This window comes from Drosophila gunungcola, unplaced genomic scaffold, assembly GCF_025200985.1.
Source record: "Drosophila gunungcola strain Sukarami unplaced genomic scaffold, Dgunungcola_SK_2 000001F, whole genome shotgun sequence".
Taxonomy (NCBI): domain Eukaryota; kingdom Metazoa; phylum Arthropoda; class Insecta; order Diptera; family Drosophilidae; genus Drosophila; species Drosophila gunungcola.
The window spans coordinates 6,463,571-6,490,942 of record NW_026453197.1 but is presented as its reverse complement, the minus strand read 5'-3'; the positions used below and the strand labels follow the sequence as shown (position 1 = coordinate 6,490,942).

General features: G+C 45.9%; 3 protein-coding genes across 9 annotated transcripts in view; all 3 read left to right on the top strand.

The window, feature by feature from the left end:
• Positions 1 to 17,768, top strand: part of LOC128261817 (serine-rich adhesin for platelets) — a 39,698-nt gene extending 21,930 nt beyond the window's left edge. For 2 of the 7 annotated variants that reach the window (XM_052995698.1, XM_052995699.1), the window contains 5 exons: positions 7,482 to 9,186; positions 9,548 to 10,328; positions 10,948 to 11,702; positions 11,772 to 13,107; positions 14,196 to 17,768. In XM_052995698.1, the coding sequence (XP_052851658.1) occupies positions 7,538 to 9,186; positions 9,548 to 10,328; positions 10,948 to 11,702; positions 11,772 to 13,107; positions 14,196 to 16,355 (6,681 nt within the window). In that variant the 5' untranslated portion in view covers positions 7,482 to 7,537 and the 3' untranslated portion in view covers positions 16,356 to 17,768. The remainder of the gene's footprint in view (positions 1 to 7,481; positions 9,187 to 9,547; positions 10,329 to 10,947; positions 11,703 to 11,771; positions 13,108 to 14,195) is intronic. The other 5 variants (XM_052995700.1, XM_052995702.1, XM_052995701.1 and 2 more) reach the window with 5 other exon arrangements.
• Positions 17,769 to 18,306: 538 nt separating this feature from the next.
• Positions 18,307 to 20,104, top strand: LOC128261820 (uncharacterized). The gene is made up of 3 exons (XM_052995708.1): positions 18,307 to 19,397; positions 19,751 to 19,876; positions 19,946 to 20,104. Exons 1-3 carry the CDS (start codon positions 18,444 to 18,446, stop codon positions 19,997 to 19,999), a joined length of 1,134 nt encoding a protein of 377 aa, XP_052851668.1. The 5' UTR covers positions 18,307 to 18,443; the 3' UTR covers positions 20,000 to 20,104.
• Positions 20,105 to 20,848: 744 nt separating this feature from the next.
• Positions 20,849 to 27,271, top strand: LOC128261818 (ubiquitin conjugation factor E4 B). Its single transcript, XM_052995705.1, has 9 exons — positions 20,849 to 21,230; positions 21,821 to 22,117; positions 22,433 to 23,872; positions 24,240 to 24,811; positions 25,025 to 25,421; positions 25,487 to 25,599; positions 25,778 to 26,102; positions 26,169 to 26,511; positions 26,584 to 27,271. The coding sequence occupies exons 2-9, from the start codon at positions 21,920 to 21,922 to the stop codon at positions 26,850 to 26,852; spliced, it is 3,657 nt and encodes a 1,218-aa protein (XP_052851665.1). The 5' UTR covers positions 20,849 to 21,230; positions 21,821 to 21,919; the 3' UTR covers positions 26,853 to 27,271.
• Positions 27,272 to 27,372: the final 101 nt, after the last annotated feature.

Genomic DNA, 27,372 nt, shown 5'->3' with positions numbered 1-27,372 from the left:
AGAAATCTCTAAAAAATAGGCTATGAAATATGGTCGACCCAATTGCCAGCGTCAGGCTGCTGTAATTTATGAATAGAAGTCGAAAAGTTATTGACTTATTAATGGTGATGAATTATCCTTATTATGACAGATTTATTTTTGACCATACTCTTAGTTTATGACTGATATTTATCTAAGTTTTGATTTTAAAAAAATGTCTAGTCATTTATCTTTTAAAATATATTCACTTAAAAAATCTTGAAAATTTAAATCATTGACCTTTGTTCTTCACTATTTGCAATTTTTTTTAAGTAAAAACTATGTCAGTCGGGGGTTAAGGAAACGAACTGTAACAAATATTTTTCCTCTTTCTTTATATTTGATTACTGCAACAAGCCTGAACATTGTTGTCTGCATTTGTGCGGCTTCATTACACCTAGTTGGAAGGATCCATGGCTCCCTTTGACTCGTTCACTGACCAAGCAACACTTTTTCCAACCACATCGTCATAGGATGGAAAAGCTTCAATCTCCACATGCTGCACTCGAGCAACTTTCTGCGCTCTGTGGGCGAAATTGAGCTGCTTCATTTGGCGCGGTGGAAAGGGGAATAGGGAGGAGCAGCCGGGTGCAACAGAAGCTCCATCAAGGCAACAGGCAAACAAACAAGTAGAGTTTTTGGCACTGGCTGGACGGGGAATCACACACATCCTTCCACATATCCGGAGCACACATTTCAACGCTTTCGGGCCAAGTGTTTGATTAAAAAAATTTACGGAATAGTTGCCTAAAAGATTTGAGCTTGAACCAACTGCAGTTTGAGTCCGTCTCTCTGGTGGTCAAAATTTGCCCGTAGCACGTGATCTGATCCAACATGTCCTGTTCATAAATGCAGTATTGCGCTCAGGAATTAACTGAACGTAGTGAAATTTCGCACATATATCACGAGCCTATGGCGAATCCAGAGTGGATGGGAGCAGCATACAAAACCCTTCTCAACAACGGGCTTAAATGTCAAGTGTCCATGTCTGATGCTGCCCATGGATGCTTCCTGTCCTTCCGGGCTTGCATGTCCTTCTAACCCGTTACTGTGGCCTCTCTCGTTCCCCTTCTGATATACACAGACAAAAAGGCAACACGAATGTTTTTAGCTTATGCTTTTCAGACCTTTGCTTTTTTGACACAGTCACAGTAACTTTATAGTGGTCCAAAGACCATAAATAAAAAAAATAAAAACTCACATTCTAAATAATTGTTAAGTTCTTGAAAGAGTATTTTTTAATGCTTAGATTCTTGCAGTGCAAAATGAATAAAAATGCATGACCGCAACACATTTCTCAACTGAAAATCCCCTCCTCCTCTTTGTGGCCTTTGCCTTAGAAGTGTTAAAATGTTGATTGTCCTTTTTTGTCGGCGCCTCGTGTGTCTGTGTCTGCGGCTGTATGTCTGCGTGCCCCTCTGCCACAGTGTGCGTGTTAAGTGTTTGTGCTTTGCAACGCCTTCAGTTGGATTCTCCCTCCGTTTTTCACCCTCTCCCTTTGTGTCTGCGCTTCGTGCGTGTCACAAATAAATTTTTAAGTAGCATTTGTGTTGATTGCCTTGAAAAAGGACACGGAAAAATCCCTCAGCCCAAGGACCAAACCGAAGCCTCAAAAAAACAAAACCCAAACCGTAACCCGCATCACTGCTCGTATCGTTTTACGGTCTCGGCTTAGCCTCTCGACAACTGCCGCCCGGCTGAAGTGCTTTTGATTTCCACATTACATTCCTCTGATGGCTTTTCTTTTTGTCCGTCTTCGCTTTTCTTTTCAAGTGGATCCCGTTCTTCTGCCTGGTTAACAAATTAAGTGCGGTAAAATGTCATTCGGATTGCGACAAATTAAAATAGTGTAAATGGAGATGTTGCCTTGCTTGTGGTTTTTCCTGTTTGATTTTGGCTGTAAAATTGATGAAATGGAAACAAAGGAATTGATTAATTGAGGAAAAACATAGGTATACTCGTCAATAAAAACAAGTTTGAAAGCAATAAGAGTGCGCAATAAAAAATATATAAACTTTTAAATACATATATATTTTTAAGCGAATTATGCTTGCTATTTAAACTTATAATTCATATAACTTTCATATCCTTGACTTTTTATTGAGTACCTCCAAATACATTTATTAAATGATTTAAATATAAAAATAAATAAACTAAACTATCATAAATAGTTATATTTGTTTTAACATGTGTATATACTCTTATACATTTAAAAATGTATTTCAACAAATCTTTTAATCCTATTTGAGGCGTATTACTCATCAGACATGTCTTAAATTATCAGTCTCTGCAAAACATTCTTCGATTTTCTGTTGTCTTACATTCTTAAAGAGCGTAGACTGTTGCTCTATTACGGTGTCTCTTTAGGTTTCTCTTCACCAAAACACACTGTTAAGCATCCTTTCACAGTCTTGCAAAAGGTATTTACCGTCTTTTGCAGCGGAAGAGAGACCAACTAGCCAACAGCAGCCGAAGTTGAGGCTTCACCAATAGCAGCATCCTTTTCACAGCATTTTTGCTGCGAAAATCCAACCGCGGCGGTCACTTCTTCAGTTGTTGTTGGACCACTAGAGCGATTCGTTGTGTGACGGCTAAAAAAAACCGAGAAAACATTGGCTAAGAGAGAGAAATAAGGGAAGGGGAAGAGAAAGAGCGAGGATTTTTTGTTTGGTTCGGTTAAACAAAAAAAAAGCTTGCTGTTAAATCCGACGGCAGCCGAATCAAGTAAGAGTGAGTGTGTGTTTGTGTATGTGTCTGTGTGTGTAGTGTACTTGTGTGAGTGCAGACAATGCAAACGGGGCGCATTAGCAACGTTGTCCTGCCATTTTTTGCTTTCTGTTAATTTTCATGTGCGCGGGTTGATGGTTTTTCCTTTCATCGCTTTCTTTTTTTATTGTTTTTAAAAATTTTTTTTAACAGCTACCGTAGCTGTCGAAGCATATGTTTGTTTTAATTTTGATTTTGATCTTTAATTTGTTTTAACCCACATAACTATGTTTGCTAATTAGATGTAGTGCATATATAGCTAAAACACTGGGCCAACATGTCGTATGAGTGTCAAGACAAGATACTGACAACTTCGCGTCATATTTATGTATGAAGGAAATAGGGTGACTTGTGGTGGCTTTCCAAAAAGGAGGGCCACGGAAATATATTCACACATTCATAGCCAACGGCACAGCAGGTGACTGTCAACATATGCCAACATATGCTCGTACCAACACCCGTAAATCCCAAATGAGAAAAAATGACAACAAAACTGCAGACTTTCGGTAGCAACTTTAATTAATATTTCGCTTAGATTCTTGAGTACGTTCCAGTCACTCAACTTTAATCAAAAACGGAAGCAGAACTCTAGCAACTTCCGGTCATTTTTTTTTCGCGACCAGAACAAAAACAAACTAAAAGAAATGCCCAAGTGTTCACAAAAAAGTAACAGGCGTGGTGCGATTTCAAACTCAAAAATCACCGCAGGCAAAGTTTCGTATTTGTCTAGGAATAGAAAGAGAAGAAATAGGAAACACTGTTTTCTTTATGCTGGCTCATCAGTGTGCGTGTGTGCTAGGAACGACTTAATATGTGTGGGTGACTTTCAGCAAATGGATTTCTACGTGACAAATCTTTATTTAATTTCAAAAATGCGAAATAAACTTTGGCGACTGTTGAGATTTATGTGAAGGCAATATAAACGCGTTGGCCCCAATGATCCCTATGAATGCAGGGAATGGCTGGCTGACTGTTTTGTAAAAGTTTTGACTGCCTTGACGTTTTAGATTTAGCAACAGCATCTTTAAGTAAAAAGCAAAGTTTTTTGTCTTCAATTTTGGTTTCTGCAAAAGAGATGTGGCAAAAAAACTGGATATCTTTTAACCTTAATGTAAGCAATTGAAATTCAAATTTAGATGGGGCCAATTGTGTTTGAGGGGAAGATATTTTCCGAACGTTGTTAATTATTAACTTTGCTTTTATTCGCAGCTGTTAAGTCTTTTTACGAGAAATGCTTTACATTTTCGCACTGACATAAACAGCGCGATAACATCATCTCGAAAGGATCATGAAATTAAAATGAAATGGCCAGCCTTAAGGGCATCGAAAGCGTTAGTTGCCATCGAATAAACAAATTGATGATGAATAAAAATAAACATTTCGTCGAGCATTTCAGCAGCATTTTTCCCTCTGGCACATTTCTTATTTACTTCTTTGCAGCTTGCAGTTAATTTGTAGCAACAACACAGCTTCCGTTCTCTCATTTCCTTTCGCTCCACTTCCCTTATCGCCCCCATCCTCTCCTTCTGGTCCGCAACCAAATGACCAAACAAGGAAATTGGCTACCAGGATGCCTCTTGGTCCACAGAACCTTAACGATTGCAGTGCCAATTAAGCTGCGAAAATTCGAACTGAACTGCCGAGCCATTTAAGTCGCAGAAATTACCAAATTATGTAACTACTTAGGGGAAACTTTTTGTTTTTATGATATTTTCTTAAGGGCTGGTTGAAAAAGTCTTAAACTTTTAAAATCGGTCAAACCAAATGCAAATTAATATATTGGCATAATTTAAAATTAAATAAATTGTCTCTTTTAATCAAATCAAATTGGCAAGTAAAATCAAGACCACTTTATAGTTTATAGCTAGAATAATCAATGTTTATATTATTTTCGCTTTTTAAAAAAAAAAAGGTACATAGGTACAGCGACCTTTAAGTAATTTAACAATATATATACAGAATTGCTGGTTCTCAATTAAAATTACAGAAAGCTAAAAAGTGCCAACCCGGTTTGGAGCCCATGGGCCGAGAGCCATCAATCAAAGTGCCGCCAACGCTCAACAGTTTTTTATGCAGCCCCAGAAAAAAGGCGTTCCACTGTCGCCTCATTATCACCAAAAAACAGACCAGAAACAGACCAAAACTGAGGAAAAGATGTCTTAGGGCGTCAAAATTGGGGATGAAGGGTGAAAGGGGTGCGGGATGGGGATAACCAGGATAACTGAGGATTGCCAGGACAACGGGCTAAGCCCACAGCAAGATTAATTAAGTCCGCGTAGGCTGCAACAGCAGTAAGAAAAACAAAAACACAAACAAAAACAAAAACAAGAAAAAACAATGGCAACAGCTTGGGCCCGGCAAGTGCGTGCCCCCGCCCTCATCCTTGCCTTATCCTTTGTAGCATACTTTTTGGCGTCGCGTGAGAAATTAAAATTTCAAAGCGAGACGTGCTGCCGCATAAGCAGGTTGTGTGCCTGTCTGCGTGCCGGTGTGGGCCTGTGTATTTACTCAGACAAGAACAACATGAAGAACAGCCAAACAACTGAAAACTGAGAAAAAAAGAAAACATCAAAAATAACACAAACAAAATGTAAACAAAGGCAAATAAGCAGGAAGCAGCTCGTCGACGTATTTTCTCATTCGCCTTCCGTAATAAGCGCGGTGTCAACAATGCATAAGGATAAGACGATCCTGTCCAGGACGAGGGCTACCTGAAACAGTGACTAAGTCTTTTATTCTTATTGTTAACTTGAAATTAATTTTTTGATGTGTTGAAAAGGGACATGAAAAAATAAAATGCCATCCATGTTTAAAATAATACAAACAATTTGGATTTTTTAAGCTACAAAAAAGATTAAAATTTAATCTGTACAATAATTTCGGATTTGTTAAACTTGCTTGATTTTATTTATTTCAAACCACTTATATCCTAACAATTTCACCCACAAATAAATGCATCAATTAAAGTCCACCTGACCGACAACAACCGAAATTGAATTTTGTGTGGGTTCTGGCCCCTAATCGTTAGCAGTGACTCCATCACACGACACCTTTATTCAATGTCCTGCCAACCCTGGGCCAACCCATCAAGCCAAACAAACGCAGCTACACACACGCACTCAGACTTGGACTCCTCTCTGTTAATGAGTTCCGCCTTGACGCTGATGAGGATGTAGGATGAAGGATGCTGTGTAGTGGTGGATGTTGGGTGGATGATGAGCTTGTTGCTCTGCGACAATAAACGTGTTGAATGTCAAGAGTACACAGCCTAGGCGTGTGTGCCAAATACATATGCGAGTTTTAATGTATTTCTCGCGCCATCTCTTTTTATAATTAAATGTGTTAGTTAAATGATGACACCAGAGAGATGCTCCATCAAATTGTACTTTTTTTTGGTCCCCTCTAAGCCAAAACACAATTGCGGTTTCTGTGGGAGGTCTGACACACACACACACACACACACATGTGGTGCGGGAGGGCAATAAAAAACGCTTAAAAAGCAAAATTACTGCATTTGATAAAAACGACACCCCAAGGATTAGCCACCGGTTCGGGAAAGCTTCACAGAATTTCCTCGCTTCCTGTGCACTCAAGCAAACGGTGGCTCCCGAAAAAGGTTGACCTTCATTGGGTCCTGGCTCTTTATTCGGTGTGCGTTTGGGAGCATTGCAAATTTTCCAGCTCCCTAACTCGATCCCATCCTCCATTTCCCTTTTTCAACTTGGCCAACTCCAATTAGCCCTAAAATGGATTTGTGTTACGCACAAACTACAATACATTTACCTCTGAGATTTGCGGTGGCCCTTAGGGTTCGTTTTCCTGTCAGAATTTGGGAATGAATTTCCATTTTACGTTGCTCAATTTCCCGACTTTCTGTTGATTTTACGCTACTTTGTCGCATTTTCGTCGGACAGAAAACATTTCATTTAAATATCCTGCGAAGAAAGTTACGAAAACTGAAACCAACTTTTGCTGATAAAGGCTGGCGGCGGAGGGGAGTAAGTGGGGAAGTGAAAAGCGCTGAAATATTTATGAGATTCATGTGTGCTTGTGATAATGTATGTGTAATGAGTTGGGCAAGTGTTGAAATCTGCATTTTAGGCAGCCTTTGTATCGCATTTGGGATTTCATTTCCTCAGTTTGTTCTCTTTTTGAAAGCCTGAAATACAAGGGTAGTTTATTGTTTCAAGTTTTTAGTTCATGTGTACTGAAATTTATTCGCTTTAATAACTTTTATAACCATTTAATTTAACTGCAACTTCGAGAAAATACTATTAACCTCAAAATGATTAACTTTAAACAAAGATAAATAAAAAATCGTTTTTTTTTTGTGTCTATTTTGTTATTTTTTAGCTTAAATAGATTCTTGAAAATTATGTATTTATTACCTTACCCAAGGACTTTTTTCGCAAAAATCTTGTACCAAAATAGATACAAAAAACTAATACCTTTTCCAACACTGACTATAACTGAAACTGTATTCTTTGGACAAAGGAAGATTAAATACTTAATTGGTAAACAATTTATAAGCTTCTTATGCCATGTATATCCAAAACAATGCCTTAAAATATTATTTTTGGGACGACTCGCAGATCAAAACATCTTACATAAAATTATTACCCAATTTCAATTAAAGAAAATTTAATAAGATTATTTGCAAAAAAGAGCTAACCGGATTGCCCTTCCTTTTCTTGCAGTTGACCACTAGCCAGTCTTGAGGGAGTTGCCAGGACACCATTCAACAAGCAGCACCATGGACCTGCCGTCAATGGTGCAGCGTTCGGGTGACACGCTCATCGTGCGCAGCGTGGTCAGCGGCAATCAGCTTTACACGGAGCAAGGTGGCCACCATCCCGCCGGCAACACCGGCAATACCGGCAACACGGGACACATGCCGAGCAACGCCAGCAGCAACACGGCAGCAACACAGGCGGGCTCATCGCTTCTGGAGCGACATGTGGAGCGTTATCGCCTGCAGCAGTTGCTGCAGCAGCAGCAACAAGCGGCCGCAGCCGTTGCAGTCGTGAACAGCGTGCAACAGCAGCAACAGCAACAGCAGCAGCAACAGCAGCATCAGCAACAGCAGGCCGTCATCGGCATGGACGCCAAGGAGGAGGGACTGCCGCAGTGCAAGATCAAGCGGAACTACAGCTGCAACCACTGTGCGTACTTCACGCAGAATCCGCGCTACCACTTGACCCACCTGCGCGACGTGCACGGCGAGAAGATTGTGATCAACAAGTGCAAGCTGTGCCTGTACGCCTCGCGGCACTTCCAGAAGCTGGTGCGGCACATGAAGATGGTGCACGGTTGCACGGACGGCATTCCCAGTGGCCATGGCCAGGCCCGTGGCAAGAGGGGCATGAGCCGGGAGGCACGCAAGCGGCGGCTGGAGGAGAGCGTCGGGGTGATGGGCGGCCAGAGCCTGACGGTGGCCGTGCCGGATGTACCCACCCTGGAGCAAGTGAAACGGGAGCTGCTGCTGCAGGAGGAGAAGCTGCAGCGCGATATACAGGCCTTCAATCAGCGGCAGCGGGAAGAGCAGCAGCGCGAGCAGCGCGAACTGGAACTGGTGGCCACCAGTGCGTATGAGCGACAGATGCAAGTGCTGCGCGACTACGAGCGCCAGTCGCCGGCCGAACCGCCCACTCCCTCGCCCACCAGCGGCTCGGCCACGCCCCCCTCGAACGGGGAGGAGCCCCAGAACCGACTGCTCAAGTGCAGCGCCTGCGAGTTCACCACCCTGTACAGAACCCAACTGCGCGCCCACGAGCTGGCCGAGCACGGCAAGACGAAGTTCTTCCGCTGCGACAAGTGCAGCTATGTGACCCACATCAAGGCGCGCTTCAGCAAGCACGTCAAGTACCACTCCATGCCGATGATCAAGTGCGTGACCTGCGACTTCCGCACGCCCTACAAATGGAATCTGGACCGGCACATGAAGAACCACGGAGGCGCGGGCGCCTTCAAGTGTGCCGCCTGCGACTTCACCGCCGACATCAAGCAATCGTTGACGGTGCATGAGATGAACCACCATGTCCCACCGGTGGGCAATGCCGGCTCCATTTGGCCCAGGCGCCAGAATAAGGTCGGCGCCAGTGAGATGTGCGACGATTTCCTCAGCGACTCGGCCGAGCTGGAGGACCAGTACAATAACAACAATGTGGACGATGAGCTCGACGGCGTCGAGGACCCAGACGAGGCCATGAGCGGGGGCGAGGAGCAGCATCAGCTGGCGCTGCATCACTACGGCAAGCGGAGCAAGTACGACGAGGAGGAGGAGCCCACGGATCTGTCGCAGAAGGGCGGCTGCTCCTCGGACACTTCCAGTGTGGGCACCACCACGCCCAGGGCCCAGCGACCAGTTCCCAATCTCATCCCAATCAGCAAGGGAGCCAAAGAGTAAGTAAACCAATTAATAACGAGTGACACCCGTTACTCGTTGAGTATATTATATTCGTTAATAAGTCAGTACCTACGTATGTATATATGTATGCAGGTAAAAGAAAGCGTTGCCAACCCTAAAAAGCATATATATATATATTCTTAACCAGGATCAATGCCAGTCCGTTTGTCCGTCCGTCCGTATGAATGTCGAGAGCTCGGAAACTACATATAAAATCTAAAAATTCGGGATTTTAAATGTATTTAAGTAACAAATATCTTCTTGTTTGTTGGATATAATCCTAAATATTTTCGATATTGTGAAATCATGCGATCGAAGTTGCACCCAAAACAATCAATTTGTGATTTCCCCTTTCAGCGTATTGAACCTGTCCAAGGAGACGAATGCCTCGCGCAGCTCCCTGACGGAGATTGCGTCCATGTTCTTTAACGAGAAGCAGATTTCCGAGATGTTGGACAAGTCGGATGTGCCCCAATTGTCGCCGGCGACGACAGTCGCGTCCCAGAACTCCACGCGCAGCCAGATGGCCAAGCGGACCAGCTTCCTGGACAAGCTGAAGGCGGGGGCGCAGCACGAGAACCTGGTGTGCCAGTGCGGCCACGTGGCCAAGTGCCTCTCGGAGTCGATCATCCACGGCAAGAGCTGCCACGCCTCGGCGGTGATCATCGACGACGACGACGCCGGGCTGCACGAGGACGATGCCGACGACCGGCTGGAGATCGACGAGGACGACGAGGATCACCACTCCCATTCGGCGCTGAATCTCAGTGTGACGGGCTCCACCCGCTGCCAGCACTGTCGCCACCGCTGCAAGTCCTCCACGGACCTGCTGCACCACCTGAAACAGTGCGTCGAGGCGATCCGCTGCGCCAACGAGATGTACGACTCGAACTCCGGGGAAAGCGGATCGGAACGGCGGCCGGACTCGCACAGCCTGCAGCAGCAGGCCGCGGTGCAGCAGCAGAGGGTGTGCATCTGGAACAAGGCCACCAAGGAGATCGTCGCCGCCGCAGCCGCTGCATCCTTGCAGCAGGAGAACAGCGGGCACGGCCTGGTCAAGTCCCCGGCCGGAAGTCAGGCGGCCAGCAACGAGGAGAACAGCTACTACGGCGTGGAAACGGCTCCCGGCTACGGCGAGGTAAGTCCGGAGTTCACTCAGCACAGATTCCACAGCCGAAGATCCCAAAATCAGTTTTTATTAATTCCTCAGTTTTAAATTTCTCAGAGGTTACAAGGCGAAACAGTACGTACTTAGAAAGTGTCTTTATAATTTTGTACTCTAAAACTATTCTCTTGAAATGTAAATAAAAAAAAAAAGTTAAGTTTAAGTTAAGTTAAAATCAATTCCGAAAATAGTCAAATGAAAAATTTAAAGATAAAGATTCATATTTTATATTTTTAACAACTAAAAACTGCAATGGACGAAAATCAAATGAAAAATATTTAATTTGAGTACCAATTATTTGAAATTACTACGTTTTTTTTTTACCAGTGTACATAAATGTAGAGTTTGGAAAATTATTTTATATTTCTTTAATCATTATTAAAAGTAATTGCCATATGTTAATGAAACAGTTTTCTAAAGACTAAAGACTAAATGTAATAAATCAACGGCTGAGAGTTAGTTATATCGTTGAATAATTTATAAACCAGTCTATAAGTTTAAAGGTGTTCAAGATCTAAGATGTTAGGCCCCTGAACCCCAGCACGAGCATATGCCACGTCAAAATGAAATTTGACTCTTTCACGCACTGCAGGTAACCAAAAAGATGACGCCCGAGGAGGAGGCCGCCAACTCGTCCCTGAAGAAGGTGTACAAGTGTCCGCACTGCAGCTTCTGGGCCTCGACGGCGTCCCGCTTCCACGTTCACATCGTGGGCCACCTGAACAAGAAGCCCTTTGAGTGCTCCCTCTGCTCGTACCGCTCCAACTGGCGCTGGGACATCACCAAGCATATCCGCTTGAAGACCATTCGCGATCCCTCGCACAAGACGGCCAAAGTGCTGATGAACGACGAGACGGGCCGTCGCAACTACACCAAGTACAACAAGTACATCACCCTGATGAAGGTGACCGAGGAGGATGGCGACCCCAAGCTGATGAAGTCCGGCGAGATGACCCCCAACCAGGTGGCCTCGCTGGCCTTCCTCAAGGACTATGCCAAGGTGGGCTCTGTCTCCGGACAGGACATCACCCTGGAGCCGGTGCTGCCCAGCAAGCCGAATGTCCTGGACGATGCCCACCTGGCGGACAACCTCATCCGCATCCCACTCTTGGCCACCATGATGAACGCCGCCATGGCCCAGCAGCAACACCAGCAGCATCAGCAGCAGCAGAAGGAGCACCAGTCCACGATGATCACGCCATCGGTGACCATTTCGCCGGTGAAGCGACCTGGCCAGGGATCGGGTTCGGTGTTGCAGGGCAAGCCCAGCGACGATCTGATCACCGAGGTGCACCAGGAGGGCAACGAGAAGAGGACGGTCTACCGCTGCCGCAAGTGCAACTTTGGGTGAGTTGGGGTCAAAGGTCGCTGCTTAAGGGGAACTAATTGGTGCTTTTTATATCGCCCCTCTAACAGCCACCAGAACCGCGATGCAGTGCTGGCCCACGTGAAGATCCACTACCAGGACGCCAGCTACCCGAAGTCCAACTCTGGCGCCGCCGCCGGCACCTCGCCGCTGCAGGTTTCGGTGGGCGGAAATCCGCAGTTCTACATGAACAAGGTCTTCGCCGCCATGTGCCTATCGCAGTCGCAGTCGCAGTCGCAGTCGTCGCCCAACTCCGGTTCGGCCGGAACGAGTCCGGCCATCTCGGCCGGACTGCTGCAGCGGGCCATCCAGGAGGCGCAGCACTCGCCCACGCCCAGCGCCAGCGCTCTGAGCGGACTTGCTTTGGCGTTGGTGGGCGGAAAGCCACAAGCCAATACGACGAAAGCCAGTGCCGCCTCCATTTTAGAGCACGGTGAGCAGAAAGCGAGTCAAAACGAGGCAAGTGCCGACAGTCTGACGTCGCCGAACACCACCACCACCACGACCAGCAGTAGAACCACCACCAAAGCCACCACCACCACCACCACCACCACTAGCACCACCAAAGACACAGCCAGATCGCTGCAGGATCTGCTCACCTCACCGCGCAGTGCCAGAAATGGAAACCATCTCTCTAACGCTAACAGTAACTCGGTTGTGGGAAATGGACTCCGGCAGGATGCCGTCTACGTCGCCTCATCCAACACCACACCACCACTACAACCACCACCTTCCAACTCAGTCAGCAAGCCCAATGCATCGCCTTTGCCAGTAACTACCACTCCTACTCCTATTTCTACTGCCACACCAGCTCTTTCAAAGTCCCTGGCTCATCAACTGGGTGCGGATAACCACCACAGCTCATCCTCATCCCCATTCTCATCCCCATTCGCATCCCATCACCAACACCACCAGCAACAGCAACATAATGAACATACACTCATGGCCGGTGATGGTTACCACCTGGCAGCGGGTCTAACCCATGACCACTCCATAAGCACTAACCCGAAAGCCAAACCCAACTCCAACTCCAACTCCTTTCCCTCGTCATCGTCGTCGTCGTCGTCTTCGTCATCGTCGTCGTCTTCGGTGGCCTCCACCTCATCGGCCGTTGGCTCCTCGTCTTCGTCTTCGTCACCGCCGCCTCCGCCAGCCTCATCCTCCTACCTGGTTGCGATGGCGCCTCAGCAGCAGCAGCAGCACCAGCAGCAGCAACAGGTGCCGCCTGCCGTGACGATGCCCCATCCGCAGACGAGATTCCATAGCCATAGCCATAGTCCAGGTAGTCCCAGCCTCCTCACCATGGCCGATGGCGATCGACGCGACCCGTCGCCCTATCGCTGCGGCCACTGCCACCAGGTCTCGAATTGGAAGCATGTCATCCAGGTATGGCCCAGTGCACTTAAATGGTTTTGTGTTTTGTCCCATTGAAAAACCGAAACGAGCCGCCAATCCCCGAAAGATTCGTTTTTGACTCGAACGCGTCTGAGAAGCCTGTTCCCAAAAATAGGAATCTATTTTTAGGTATAAGGAAGGTTTAGGCAAGATTAAAAGGTTTCTATTTTGTTTTGAAATGCAGTTCATTCTGTAAAAGAGATATGTTTGGAAAACATATCAACAGAATTGAAATTATATTAAACTAAATGTTAAGCTAGTTCAATGATTGCCGATGACCTTTTAAAAAAAATGATGTTTCATTTAATTACGATTCAGCTTTTTTTAATATAACGCTTTGAGCATTGAAAACTTAGTACCCCTTTAAAAAAAAAAATAAATAATAGGCATATATGACTAGATTTTGACCGATTTTTACCATTTTGATAAATTTTCTTCAAAAAATGTAAAAACATAGTAAGTGCTAGAACGATTTAGACAATTTGCAGTCTCCGATCCGATCCAACACTTCCGCCACCCATCTCACCACCCACATCTCTGTCCGTAGTCCCTGCGCTGCGCTGGTAAATATGCAAAGTCAATTTTGATCCCCCCCCCCTTTTATTACCCGCCATTTTTATTACCCCGATTTGACTGTTTAAATGTGTGGTGTCTGGTCTTGCTTTTGTTGTACTCTATATGATAAACGATTATTAACTATAAGAAAATCATTGGTGAAAGTCTTGCTTGCTCTCTTTACCTCTCGAACTAAATGTAATCCATAAATCCAAAATCATGAAAAAAAAACAAACCCATGACACCATAAAAAAACCTAAAAAAAAAAAACAAAGCTAACCTTTAAGGGATTCTCATTACGGTGCGAGGGTTTTCGATTGGGCTAAACTCATGGTTATATATAATATATACCCTGCAAAGGGTATACTCAATACGCATTCACACACATATACACATATACACACACACACACACAAACACACACATATACATGAAAACAGAAGGACACTTGATGAATGCAATGCATCCCCATTCGAAGGTTGTACTAATTGTGGTTTATATATTTTTCGATTTTTCGCAAACAGCGGCATTGTCGCTTAAAGCATTCCGGGGATATTCGGATCGAGACCCTTGAGCGCGGAGCCAGTGCCTCGGCGAACGCACCACCCATCTACCGACCATTGGGAGCAGGTGCCAGCAACGAGTCCCAGTCCCACATCCCCACCAGCAACATCCTGAAGCCCGGCCAACCAAGCATCTCGAATTCCACCAACAGCAGCAACAATGCCCAACTGCTGATGACCACCAAGCAGCTGGAGCAGCTCCTCCACTCCCCGCTCTCGGCCAGCGCCGCTGCGGTGGTGAATGCGGCCAACACCCAGCAAGATCTCCAGGCGGCGGCGGCCTACTGGGCCGCAGCCTGCAAGGCGGTGGTGGCCAGCAGCAGTGCCGAGGAGTTGCTCCAGCTGCAGCAGAACGACCAGATCGAGATCACCCGCCTGCCGGCATCGGCGGAGCACCCCGGTGGCAACAACACCAAGAGCAAGCAGCAAAAGTGCCCGGTGTGTCCGTACATCTCGGAGAGCAAGTCGCAGATGAACTACCACGTGTCGCTGCACAAGCCCACGCAGTACGAGTGCCGGGTGTGCACCTTTGTCTGTGCCAAGAAGCAGCACTTGAGCAGCCACATGCGCAGTGTTCACCAGCAGCAGATGGCTTCATCCGGAGCAGGAGCAGGAGGCGGGGGATCATCCGGTGCTCAGGGCAGCCCCTCCCTGGGCCTGGACTTCAGTGTGGCCCTCCAGTTGGCCGCTGCCGCCAAGCAGGTGCAACAACTGCCCGCCTCCACGCCACTCTCCATCGATCTGTCCCAGCTGCAGCTGGATGCCGCCACGGACGCTGAGCTCAATCCGCAGCAACTGCCGCCGGAATACCAGTACAAGCTGATCAGCTACTGTCCCAGGTGTCCGGCCCGGTTTGCCCAAAAGCACAACGACGAGCGCAATGCCAAGCAGCAGCTGGAGCAGCACCTGTTGGCCCACAGCGACCATGAGCCGGAGGATCAGGGCTACGTGTGCGCCTACTGCGAGTATCGCACTGGCGAGGAGACCATGCTCCAGCTGCACCGAGCCGTGCACATGTCACACTACCAGGAGAAGTGCCAGCAGCTGTACAAGAACTGCAAGGAGGACGTCGACTTCCCGGCCCCCAAGCTGCTGCAGCTGACCGGTCCGGAGACCATCTGGGTGGTGGACAATGAGCTCAGCCTGCAGCTCCTGCAGCAGACCAGTGGCGGTGGCGTGTGCTCCTCCTCAACCGGCAGCTACGATAATCAGAACTCGCTGCTCAAGAAGCAGCTGGAATCGGGCGGTGGCCAGGTGGTGGTCACTACGTCAGTGGCCAAAAACGAAGCGGACGGAGGACCGGAGGAGGACGAGGAGCGACGTAGCAGCTCCACGCCGTCGACCAGCGCCTCTGTGGCCACCAGTGACTTGGCAGCGGATGCCAGCAGCGATGCTGGGTCCGTGGACATGCCCCGATCAGTGCCGGCGCCCGAACGCTGCCTCCACTGCCCCTTCGAGACGCAGCAGCACGAGGAGCTGCTGCAGCATCTCCAGAAGCATGCCTGCGTGACCACGCCCACGCCCGGCTGCCAGCAATGCGCCCACTGTGACTACAGTGCCAACGAGGAGGCCGAAATGGAGGAGCACACGGCCGTGCATTTCAATGCCGGTGAGAAGCTGAAGTCCGTGGAGTTCTACACCTGCTACGATCAGCTCGAGATAAGTGTGGAGCGGGAGCGGGAGCAGGAGCTGGAGGAGAACAGCGCCTCCAAGGAGCAGCAGCAGACCGAGCACAACAACAACCAGGACAACGTGATGAACGCCAATGTGCTGCTGGAGCCGCAGCAAATCAGTCCAGATGAAGAGGCAGCAGCATCAGCAGTCGAGGCGTTGGAGGAACCGCCGGCCAAGAAGGCCAGCACCAAGCTGATTCTGTACAAGAACGAGGGCGGCTTAAGTGTGAAGCCCTCCACTTCGCAGGAAGAAGACACACACCTGGAGTCACAGAAAACTCACGGCGAGAACATCAGCGATCGCCTCCGCCGCAGGATCCTCCGAGGAGGAGGAGGAGGAGGAGGTGGCAACCAGCCGGACGAATCGCAGGCTCAGGAACGAGCCACAACACCGGACAAAATGATACTGGTCAATGCCAGGACTGGCAAAGTCATTTCCAAAAAGTAGACCTACCCACAGGTCAAATCTTTTATTATGTTTAAACACATTACACCTAAGTTTACCTTACGCATCTAGTGAGTTAAGTGAGTTTTGGTTTTGTTAATACTTTTTGTTGTTGCTTATGTTTTCTATTTTTTTGGGGTACGATTTACTGGAGTTTGGGATTCGTTTCGTTTAAGGCACCATTCAATGATTTCTATTGTCACTAACACACAACCCACATATACACACCTAGTTGGAACATGTTCCTGCACTTAAATTTTGTTTAGTTAGTTAGTCTTACGTATTCATAATTTATCAAATCAAAAAAAAAAAAATCGAATACTTTACCCCGAATTCTTACTGTATTTACTTGATAGAACGGTGCAAATGTAATTTAAACTAATTGTAATATAAATTATCAGAAAGAAAACTGTAAGCTAAATATTAAAATATATATATTTACCATTGGCTAAATAACTAAAATGTAACAAAAAGACCCAACCAAGCAGAGCAAGATCCAAAAGCGTTTCAAAGAAATCGAGTTTGTATAGGAGTTAAAAAAGATAAATTCAAAATTAAGTCTTGCTACAATTAATTCGTTTAATTTTTCTAATGGGAACTGTGATTATTGATAATTGTAAATGCAAAAAAAAAAAAAAAACAAAAAGAAAAACATAAAGAGGTGAGCGCGTATATCATGTAATGAATATGGTACTATATACATACTATATAAATCTATAAATATATATTTACACACAGCTGCTGCGAGAACAAACACACTTTAAATGCAATTCAAAAATCAACAGAGAATAGGGAAATTTTTGCAATATTTGCAATATTATTTTGTACAAGTGCAGCACACGGTTAAAATTAGTTATTAGTTTATAGTTCTATTACGGAATAGTTATGTTCTTATCATTACTACGATTGTTTGCCAACAAACAACGTATTTGTAGCACAGTGTAAGCGTAAACACTACAAACAAAATGTTATCATAAACTGTAAGCAAACGAAAAGAACACATGTGGAATAGCGGGGCCATATTTAAATAGTTTAAACTTTAAAGCAAAGAAACATTTAAACAAAGCAAATCAAAACAAAAGATAACGCAAACAAGCGATACCTATACAGAAACTTACTTGGATATAACTGCAACCGCCTTTGATATGCATATATACATCTAATATCGATACCGATATCTATACACACAATATATATTATATATTAAATAGTCTTAGCAATGAACTACATTTAAACTTAAAATTAGTGTAAATAACTTAGTTTTCTTTACTACGCACACAGATACACACCACACTTACACACACACACACCAACACACACGAAGATTTACGGCATTAAATTACAACAGAGAAAAATGTACAAAAAACAATTGTTAATAAAGAAATCAAATAAAAAATACACAAGTTGCATTTACAATTGAACGTTTTTCTATGTGACAAGGTTTTTGTCTTTTTAACAGCGCTCTGTTTTCTCAGTGTTTTAAAACATCTAGACATTTTTTAAACATTTCTGGGTAATTTCTTTCTACGCTGTTCATAAATCGAAATATTGATTTAAAAATTCTGTTTTCAAATTATATCAGGGTTTTGTAACCGTTATTCTTAACCGGTATAGCCTAATCAAAGCCGAAACCGAAATAATTTGTTTTATGCCTAACCGAAATTTATAGGAACCGGAATAACCGTAACCGATACCGAAGACTATTAGATAGCCGTTATTCATATTATCAATTGGATTTTAGGTCAATCAAATCTTTAGGAAGAAAAGAAAAACAAAAAAAAAACCGATTCTGACGTTGAACACCAGTTATGAAATTTATGGCCAATATACGGACTTATCGAAAACACTATGCAATAACGCAGTGTAAACGAGTCATAAGCGTAATTTTTCCATTCAGCACTTTCGTCTGCTATCGAAACGAAATCATCGATGTCCAAGTACTCGATGTATCGATACCATTGTGAGTGGCTGACCCAGCTCTAAACAAAGTTTTTAAGAAAATTGTATTGCGATGCATTTAGCTAGATTTGGACTGTAGCAGCTTCCCCGAACGACAGAGAGCCAACGCAGATCCCCCGGAGCCGCAGCCACATGGATACCAAGTCCAATGATGACTCGGCTGGCAGTGACTCGCTGGATAAATCTATGCAAATCAAGTGTGTGATGGTGGAGACGACGGGAGACTCCAATGTGGACACAATTGCCTCACCAGAGGAGTTGGACAACTGCAGCCGGGACTCCGCTGCTGAATCAATGGATAAGGGGGCGCGAACGGGAACGGGTACAGGCGACGAGGCGGGTGCCGGGAATCAGGCGAATCAAAAGACTGAAGCTGCGGCGGGGACGCAGGGCAAGGGCGACAGTCCGCCGAGCAGCCAATCCCCACCAGAACATCCGGCCAGCAACTCGCCCACCTCCTCCTGCACTGCCTTCGAGACGAAAGTCAAGCTAATCTCACAGAACCTCAAGGAGACCACACTGGCAGAGAGCTCCGGGGCATCAGTATCGGCATCCACGTCCGTTTCCAGCAACAGCAGCCTGCTGGAGCCACAGACCCCAAACAATTCCACCACAGACACAGAATCCGCAGCGTCCAATCTCCGTGTGAAAAAGGTGCGCTTCCATCCGGACGTCAAGGAAAATGATGGCGGAAACTGGGTGAAGAAGAAGCGACGCTCCTCGCACTCAAAACGGGCATCATCGCCCAGCGGCGCCAACTGTGATGCTGATGGCATGGAGCTGGACGGCGAGGCCGAGGAGTACGAGGACAACGAGGACGAGGAGGAGGAGCCGGAGGAGGAGTTCGACCTGGCCAAGACTATCGCCGAGGCGGAGGATTACCTCAAGCAGCACCCATTGACGTTTGTGCAACGCGTGGAGCAGAATGGCGAGCGGCTCCAGGACGGACTGCTTAGCATCGAGGACATGCTGAACGAGGTTGGCGAGGAGGTGGTCACGGAGTTCAACGACGAGGACTTCTTCAGACGCATCAAGCCGGAGAACGGCATTGAACGAATTCTGGGCAAGGAAACAAAGGCGGGCAAGGCAAGTTAAAATAAACTTACAGGTTTTAAGGTTTTTACTTTCCAGTATTTTTGTTTAATTTCATAGAAGCTACAAGTTTTATTTTACCAATAGAAAAAAGAAGCAAAGATATACAGGCTTACATTTCGAATTGCACAATTGTTATAATTAAATCTGTTTAAAGTACCTACTTCGAGAAAAGTATTCCACTAATAATATATAAATATTAGTTGCCTGAAATTCTGGACGGAATTGAGTTTGCGTAAGCTCACTAGATATTATAGTTATGTTCATGAAACCCTTAAATGGGTCTTAGTTTCAGTAAATCATATTGAAATAATTTGTTTTCTGTTCAAATTTAAAATCCCTTACAGGTTGAATTTCTTTTGCGGTACGAGAACCAAGGTCTTTTTTGGGAATCGGAGGAGTTCATTAAGCGCACGTGCCCCTCGCTGCTCAAGGCCTACGAAAAGAATCGCGAACGACGTCAACAGCGTTTGGTTAGTCAACAGTTACCTTAGACATATCTATTTCAAACCATTTTCATGTTTACGCACCTCTTCTTGCAGATGCATCACGTTGCCAAACGCCAGAGTCTGCGACAGCGATACACGGATTTCTAGTAGCAGCTATTTAGGTATTAGGTTCTTAATTAGGTTCCATATAATTGTAACATTTTTGTAAAATGAAGTAAATGATTTTCTTTTGTTGAACAAAAATAATTCAAACATATGTAGTTTCATTTGATGGTTGTATCGGACATTTATTGTTATTATATGTTCCTGAAAATTTTTTTTGGCTTGGGTCTATCAAGTCTTTTCTTAAAATGAAATTTAATTCAATGCAGAAACACTCCAAAGATAACAATTGCCGTTAATTTTTAAAAGAAGTTTTAACCAAATTATTTAACGTTTAGTGTGCAGCTGAATATTAGGACAAATATAATGCAACAAATTTGGTTAAAAAATTGTTTAACCTATCAAAATTTAAATTAAGTATGATATAAACTTTTTTTATTTGTTGTCAATTAATCATATTAATTTATACTTTGTTGTATATGTAAATAGTAAAAAAAAAATGGAGGCACAAGAAGCAAATAAGTTTCTTTCTCCCGCCTATACCAATTATAATGATGAAGACTACAAGAATACAATTTTCTATTAGTTTACAAGATACTGAATTTAATAACCGTAAATATACAAATTTTGTTTCAAAATTTTCATATATCGATAAAATTTGAATTAGAGCTTATCTAGCAAAACCCTATTTAAAGTCAATACTTTGTTTGTTATTAAAGATGAACTTTTTTCATTGAGGTCCATTTTTCACCATTTTATTGCCATTGGAAACTGGTAACTAAACAAACTTTTATAAATCTATCTAGGTGTAAAAAACTACCGCCCCAACAAGGGTTAAACCAACTATCGCTGGTCAGTTCATCCCTAAGTGGGACCATTATGCCGCTCTGACTCCGCACAAGCGGGCAGTGTGACCGTCGGGGAAAAGGCCAAACTGAAACTCAGTTCGACGACGCGAAACCCAAAAATTAAAAGCAATTTTATTGGACCTTGGTGCGGCAGTGTGCCACATTTTCAGAGTCCGAAACGTCGCCAGTGACTCACTAGTTTCAATATCTGACTGCCATCGGGCGCTCCAAAATATCTAGCCAGCTAGGGCCCCATAGCCGTACCTAAAATCGGAACAAAAGAGAAATTTTTTGCGTGGTCACCAGTCGTGGTTTGTTCGGGATTCACTAAACGCAAATTCTGAGGCCATGCAGTAAAATGCAATAGTTTAGAGCCGGAACATAAACAATTTGGTTCGCAGCAGGTGAAAGTCGGTCCGGAGAGTCAGGTAAGTGCGCCCATGCAACCCCGCAACCCCCGATTGCTCACTCATCCCCTATTACCCGATTATATATCTCGATTTTGTGTACTTTATTCGCTTCCTCAAATGCGCAGATTACTTTTAGGGGGAGTCTATTTATTGACCATTCCCTGCCCTGCCGATCGGCATCCATTATATAAGGTTTCCCCATCCGATTCGCATATGTTATGATATTGTTTACTGCACTTCTAGGTAGGTGCAGTACACCCTGCTCGAAATCCCCTTCTATAAATAGTTGCAGCAGTGCATTTTTTGTCAACCTCTAGCGATCTGAATCTTATTTTGATTTTGATTCTTTGTGGCAGGTCAGGCAGGTTGTCCTGGCCCCCAGATATGCCACATTCCGCAGAGCCCTCATCCTCGTAGTGCGTAGTTGCTCACAAAGAGAAAACATCAATCCATCTGGTGCTGGTTTTGGTGAAGCAAAAAGCGGCATTGTCTCGTCTTGAACTTGACGTTGACCGCTGGACTTTGTTTTTTTTTTTTTGTATTTATTTGTCGACTTCGCGTGCTTTTGTTTGGTTCATTAACCCACATCATTGCCTTTCGTCTTGCAGGAGAAGAAGCGGCGGAAAAACTACGCCACAAACAAACAAAAACAGAGAGGAAAAACCATTTCGTAGCAACTGCGCATTGTTTCGCAACGGATCCGCGAAATGCCGGAAGAAGAGCCGCCACAGAAGCCCATGGAGGAGGAGGAGGATGAGGAGCAGGACCAGGAGCAGCATCAGCAACCCCCGCATCAGCAGGACAATGTGCCAAGTCAACAGCAACAGCCGGTGGAGGACAAACCCGAGGAGCAGCCACAACAGCCGGCGGAGACGGTTGTGGTCGCCGAGTTATCCGCCGAAGAGGCAAGTTCATCTTAACATCTTATTTTGGAATGCATTCCAGTATTTCGATTTGAACTATGCCGCTTAGTCATATATTAATATGGTTTTACGTGCCCTTTTCCATTTGAAATCGATCTGCAGTTTGTAAATTTTAATTTCGGAATACACTTAAGTGCTTACATTCAGTTTTACAAACCATTATTTTAATCTATAACTTTTGTAAAGAGTAAGTCATTTAAAGTTTAAAGCTTACTCGCAATGTTCTTCAACCAGTAGATTTATTTTATTTATTAAGTAGCAGAACTATAGAGCTAACTAACCACTCGAATCTTACAGATGCGTGCCCGTCGTCTTCGGACTTTGGCCGCCCGTAGTGGCATCCAAGGTGCTTTGACGCCACTGACTCCCAGTCCTGAGAAGGCCTCACGCAAACAGACCAATGTCTCTGGCGAGTCTCGACTGGTGCGCGAGGCCACGGCCAGCGACAAGGAGGTGTCCCTGCCTACGCCTACGCCCACGTCGACGCCCAATCCAGCGCCCGCCTGGACTGAGTTGAGCGGCAAACCGGATATGGATGTGGAGATGAAGTCGGTGGCCTCGACACCAGTGCAAGACGTCGAAATGACGCCAGTCCTCAGCCTGCCGGCAACGGAGGGCATCAAACGGAGTGTGCTGCAGAGCTGCAAGATCTCCGCTGGAAATCATGACCTGACCGTCGAGTCTGTGGGCAGCCCAACCAAGAGCGTGGATGAGCAGAACGAGCACCTGCTCTCCCGCCTGTTGAATGCCACCTGGAATGAATACGGCTGCGGTTCCATCATCTGTGCCCAGAGCGCCAGCTTCCTAGAGCAGCAGCCCAGCCGAAGATTCGACTTTGAGTGCATTGTGTCCAATGTGCTGATGGAGGCAGCGCTCAAGATCTACAACGATGAACTGAGCGAAGGAGAAGGCGGTCCCTCGCTGACGGACGACAAGGAGTTCTCCTCGGCCAAGAAAATCAAGTCGGATGACACGGAGGTGCAAGAGATCCTGGCCAACGCGGTGGCCACGGGCGGTGCAGCAACCACCACTGAAGAAACGGCGGCCGGAGGAGCAGCTGGCCCCATGGAGACGGCGAGTGCCGAGACTGGCGGTGTCTGCGTGGTGCCATCGGTGCTTAGCATCGTGACCACCACCAAGCACCAGGTGCTGCTCTACCTAATCCGATGCTACCAGAACTATCAGACCGAGTGCTCCCGCAAGACGGCCCTCACGCAGCCAGCCCTGCAGCTGGCCTTCGAGCAGGTAATGCGGATGACCGTACTGGTGCTCACCGATCGCATACACCAGAATCTCAACGGCCATATGGATCAGTCGGCTCTCCTGGAGCTGATGTACATGGACAAGGTGAGCGAGTCCTTCATCATCGACCTGATTGCCCATACGCACCAGGAACGCGATGCATTCGACGCCATTTTCAGCCAAGTGCTCCGTGGCCTCTTCGCCGGCATGCAGCGCAACATATGCACTTCCAAGATCAGTGTGCAGCAGATCGAGTGGCTGGCCAAACTGGTGGTCATCAAGGTGGGCAATGTGCGACCCATCGCCGATCTCGTGTCCAGGCAGCCCAACTTTCTGCCGCCCATCTGCACAAAGATATCCGGGCGGGAAATAGTGAAGTGCAGCTTCCTGGGACCCTTCCTCTCTGTCTCGCTGTTCGCCGAGGAGAACGTCAAGTTTGCGGAATTCAGCACCAAGAACAAACTTGAAGATGCGGCCAGCTCGCGGTTGCGATGGGTGAGTTTTTTGTGCATAGGTTATCGGGTGAACTTAGATAGAAGGTATTTTGATTAAACTTAACAAAACCAAACCACCATTAAGTTTACATGAGAACATTGTGGTTTTTTTAAGTTAAACTTTTATATGTATTTCTTTTAATGACAAAAAAAAGAGGAATTTAAAAAGGGTTTACTAATAAATAGTTATGAAAGATTGAAAGAATGAAAGTAATAGTGCAGTATACAGGAAAAATATTAGATGTAGACTTTTAGTTTCTACACATCTCAGGTCTAATGAGGCTTTTCAAATTAAACACATATAAAATGGCGGGTTGATTTGTTTGAGAGTTTTACTTTACTGACTCTTTTCCTTAATATCTATTCAGGAGCTCCACTCAATGCGCACCCACATGCACGTAGTTTTCCACTCGCTATGCGTAAATGCCAGCAGCCGTCCCAAGACGCTGGAGTACATCTCAAAAATCCTACGCCACAACGACCGCCGCGTGCAGTTTGCCAGCGACGAAAAACTGTTGGCCAGGGATGGCTTTGTGATCAATCTGATGAGCGTGCTGCAGCAGCTGTCGGTGAAGATCAAGCTGGACCGCGTTGAGCCGAACTTCCACTACTACAAGAACTCCCTGGTCAACATCGAACAGGACACGAAGATTCGCTACAGCGAGGAGGAGTACCGACACTTCCTGGCCCGCGACTTCTCCCAGCCCGTGGAGAACCCCAACTTCCAGACGCAGTGCTGGTTCCTCACACTGCAGGCCCACCACTTGGGCTATCTGCCCGCCATCCAGCGCTACCGCCAGAAGGTGCGCGCCATCAAGGAGCTGCAGAAGCTCATCGACGAGCTGGACCGCACCAAGCCCCATTGGGTCAACTCCCGCTACGCCAACCGTAATAATCAGTTCAAGGAGCGCTGGGAAAAGCAGCTCCGCAAGCTAAATCGGTGAGTATTACTTTCGTTCACGGTTGCTGTTGAAATTTCTTATCGTTGATAAGATCCACGCCAAAGCGCAGAAGAAATATATCCGACTAAAGTATTAAACTTTTGATTAAACAAATAAACAGAAAAGTCGCCAATGAACAAAGTTGACGTAAACATATTTAAGTAATGAGTCAATGCCTTTTCTATTTACTAATAATTTTTATTAAATTTTAGCTCGAAAACCTGCAGCGAGATTACGCTGCTAGATCCCGCCCTGCTCCAGCGCTGCACGGAGTTTTATTCTACGGTCTGCGAGTTCATGCTGTACCAGTTTGAGGGACGCCCGATTGAGGGACCCTTCATCTCCAAGCTGCCCGTGCAGCAGCTTAAGCCAACAGATGCATTTTCTGCACTGCCCGAGTGGTACATCGACGACATCGCCGAGTTCATTCTGTTCACCATGCAGCACGCCAACGTGGACATACGTCAGGGCATCGACCACTCGATCATCACCTGGCTGCTGACCTGCGTCTGCGCCTCGCACCTCATCAAGAATCCCTATGTGACTGCCAAGCTAGTCGAGGTGATGTTTGTGTTCTCTCTGAAGCCAGCCAACTCGGTCAACACAGCGGTAAGTTCCCCGTTTTTATTGGGTTAATGACACTACCTAAACTGTGTCCGTGTGCTCAAAAACAGATGTGGAACCACGAGCTGGCCCAAAACGCCCTGGTCAGCGCCCTAATGAGATTCTATGTGGACGTAGAGACAACGGGCCAAAGCACTGAGTTTTACGATAAGTTTACCATAAGGTAAGCAAAGCTTAAGCTCAAATGAGCCATTGAAACTATAACGATCACTAATTTTAGAGGCATATCACTGGCCAGTTCTTTGATGTGTTTATAAACTTCTGCAACATCTTGTCAATTTATTCTGTATTTAAATTATTTAAAACAAATAATTTTAACACATATTATTATCTCAATGCAGATACCATATTAGCCATCTGTTCAAGTCCATGTGGGAGAACCCCATCCATCGGCAGGCCGTAATCTGTGAATCGAGGGTGGGCAATCAGTTTGTAAAGTTCGTCAATATGCTGATGAACGACACCACTTTTTTGCTGGACGAGTGCTTGGAGAACCTAAAGCGCATCCATCTGACCCAGCAGCTGCTGTCGGACAAGGCGAACCTCAGCAAGATGAGCGCGGAGCAGCAGCAGAGCCGACTCACCCAGCTGGCAACGGACGAGCGCCAGTGTCGCTCGTACTTAACTCTGGCCCGCGAGACAGTCGATCTGTTTCACTATCTGACGGTGCGTGTCGATTGCGTGCGTCGAATCAATGAGTTTCATTAATGTTACCTTGTAATCCCTTTTTAGAGCGACATTAAGGAACCGTTCATGCGCGCCGAGCTGGTGGATCGCCTCAGCTCCATGCTGAACTTCAATCTGAAGCAGCTGGCCGGGCCCAAGTGCAACGACCTGAAGGTCAAGAACCCGGCCAAGTACGGCTGGGAGCCACGCAGCCTGCTGGCTCAGATCTTCGACATATATCTGCACCTGGACTGTGATAGATTCGCCGAGGCCCTGGCCGCCGACGAGCGCTCCTTTGACGTGCAAATCTGCAATGAGGCAGCGTCGAGAATCAAGCGTCTGGCCCTCCGATCGGCGGTCGAGGTGGAGCGCTTCAAGGCGCTCACACAGCGAGCCCACGAAATCTATGGTAGGATCATAGGAGGATCACGAAACTTTAAAATCTTTAAACACTTTTAAAATCAAATTTTGTACTTTGCAGTTACCAACCAACAGACTGAAGATGAATGCGCCGACGCGCCCGATGAGTTCAAGGATCCGCTGATGGACACCCTCATGTCGGACCCAGTGGTGCTTCCCTCCGGCACGGTGATGGACCGGGCGATAATCACCCGGCATCTGCTCAACAGCTGCACCGATCCGTTCAACCGCCAGCCCCTCACCGAGGACATGCTGGTGCCGAACATCGAGTTGAAGCAGCGCATCGACGCCTGGCGCAAGGAGCAACGCGGCAAGCGGAACAACAGCTAAGCCGCCCCCTTTAAGTTCCCAAACCGGCCACGCCCCCTCCCTCGTACCCCATACAACTACGCCTAGGACTAGTTTAATGTGCAGTTTTAGTGTCTACCTATCTTCTACATATAATTATAAATATTCTTTGTGCAGGATTTAGTTTATTTGCGGCGTCCCAACTTTAGGGTGGACCGCAAGTATCAATAATCAGTAATCGCCGCTCCCCGATAAGGAGTCCGGCTAATTTAGATGTTTGAAAAATATGGAAAATTTCGCAAATGTTTCCTTTGTTTTACTTTTCGGTCGCAAAAAAAAAAAACGACAGAATATCGAATTGTTCGTTTACCCTAATCGTTGTGTGGGTCTTTGGTGATTTACAAAAAATTTGAATTTATTTGCAATTGGATTCACAAATAAAAATAATGAACAAAAAAAAAATTGTTTAATTTTGTTGGCGACACCAAAGAGGTTTCTAATAAAAAAATCAATTGGGTTTGTGCACAGACAGATCAAACATGAAAAGGCAAAAATACCGAAC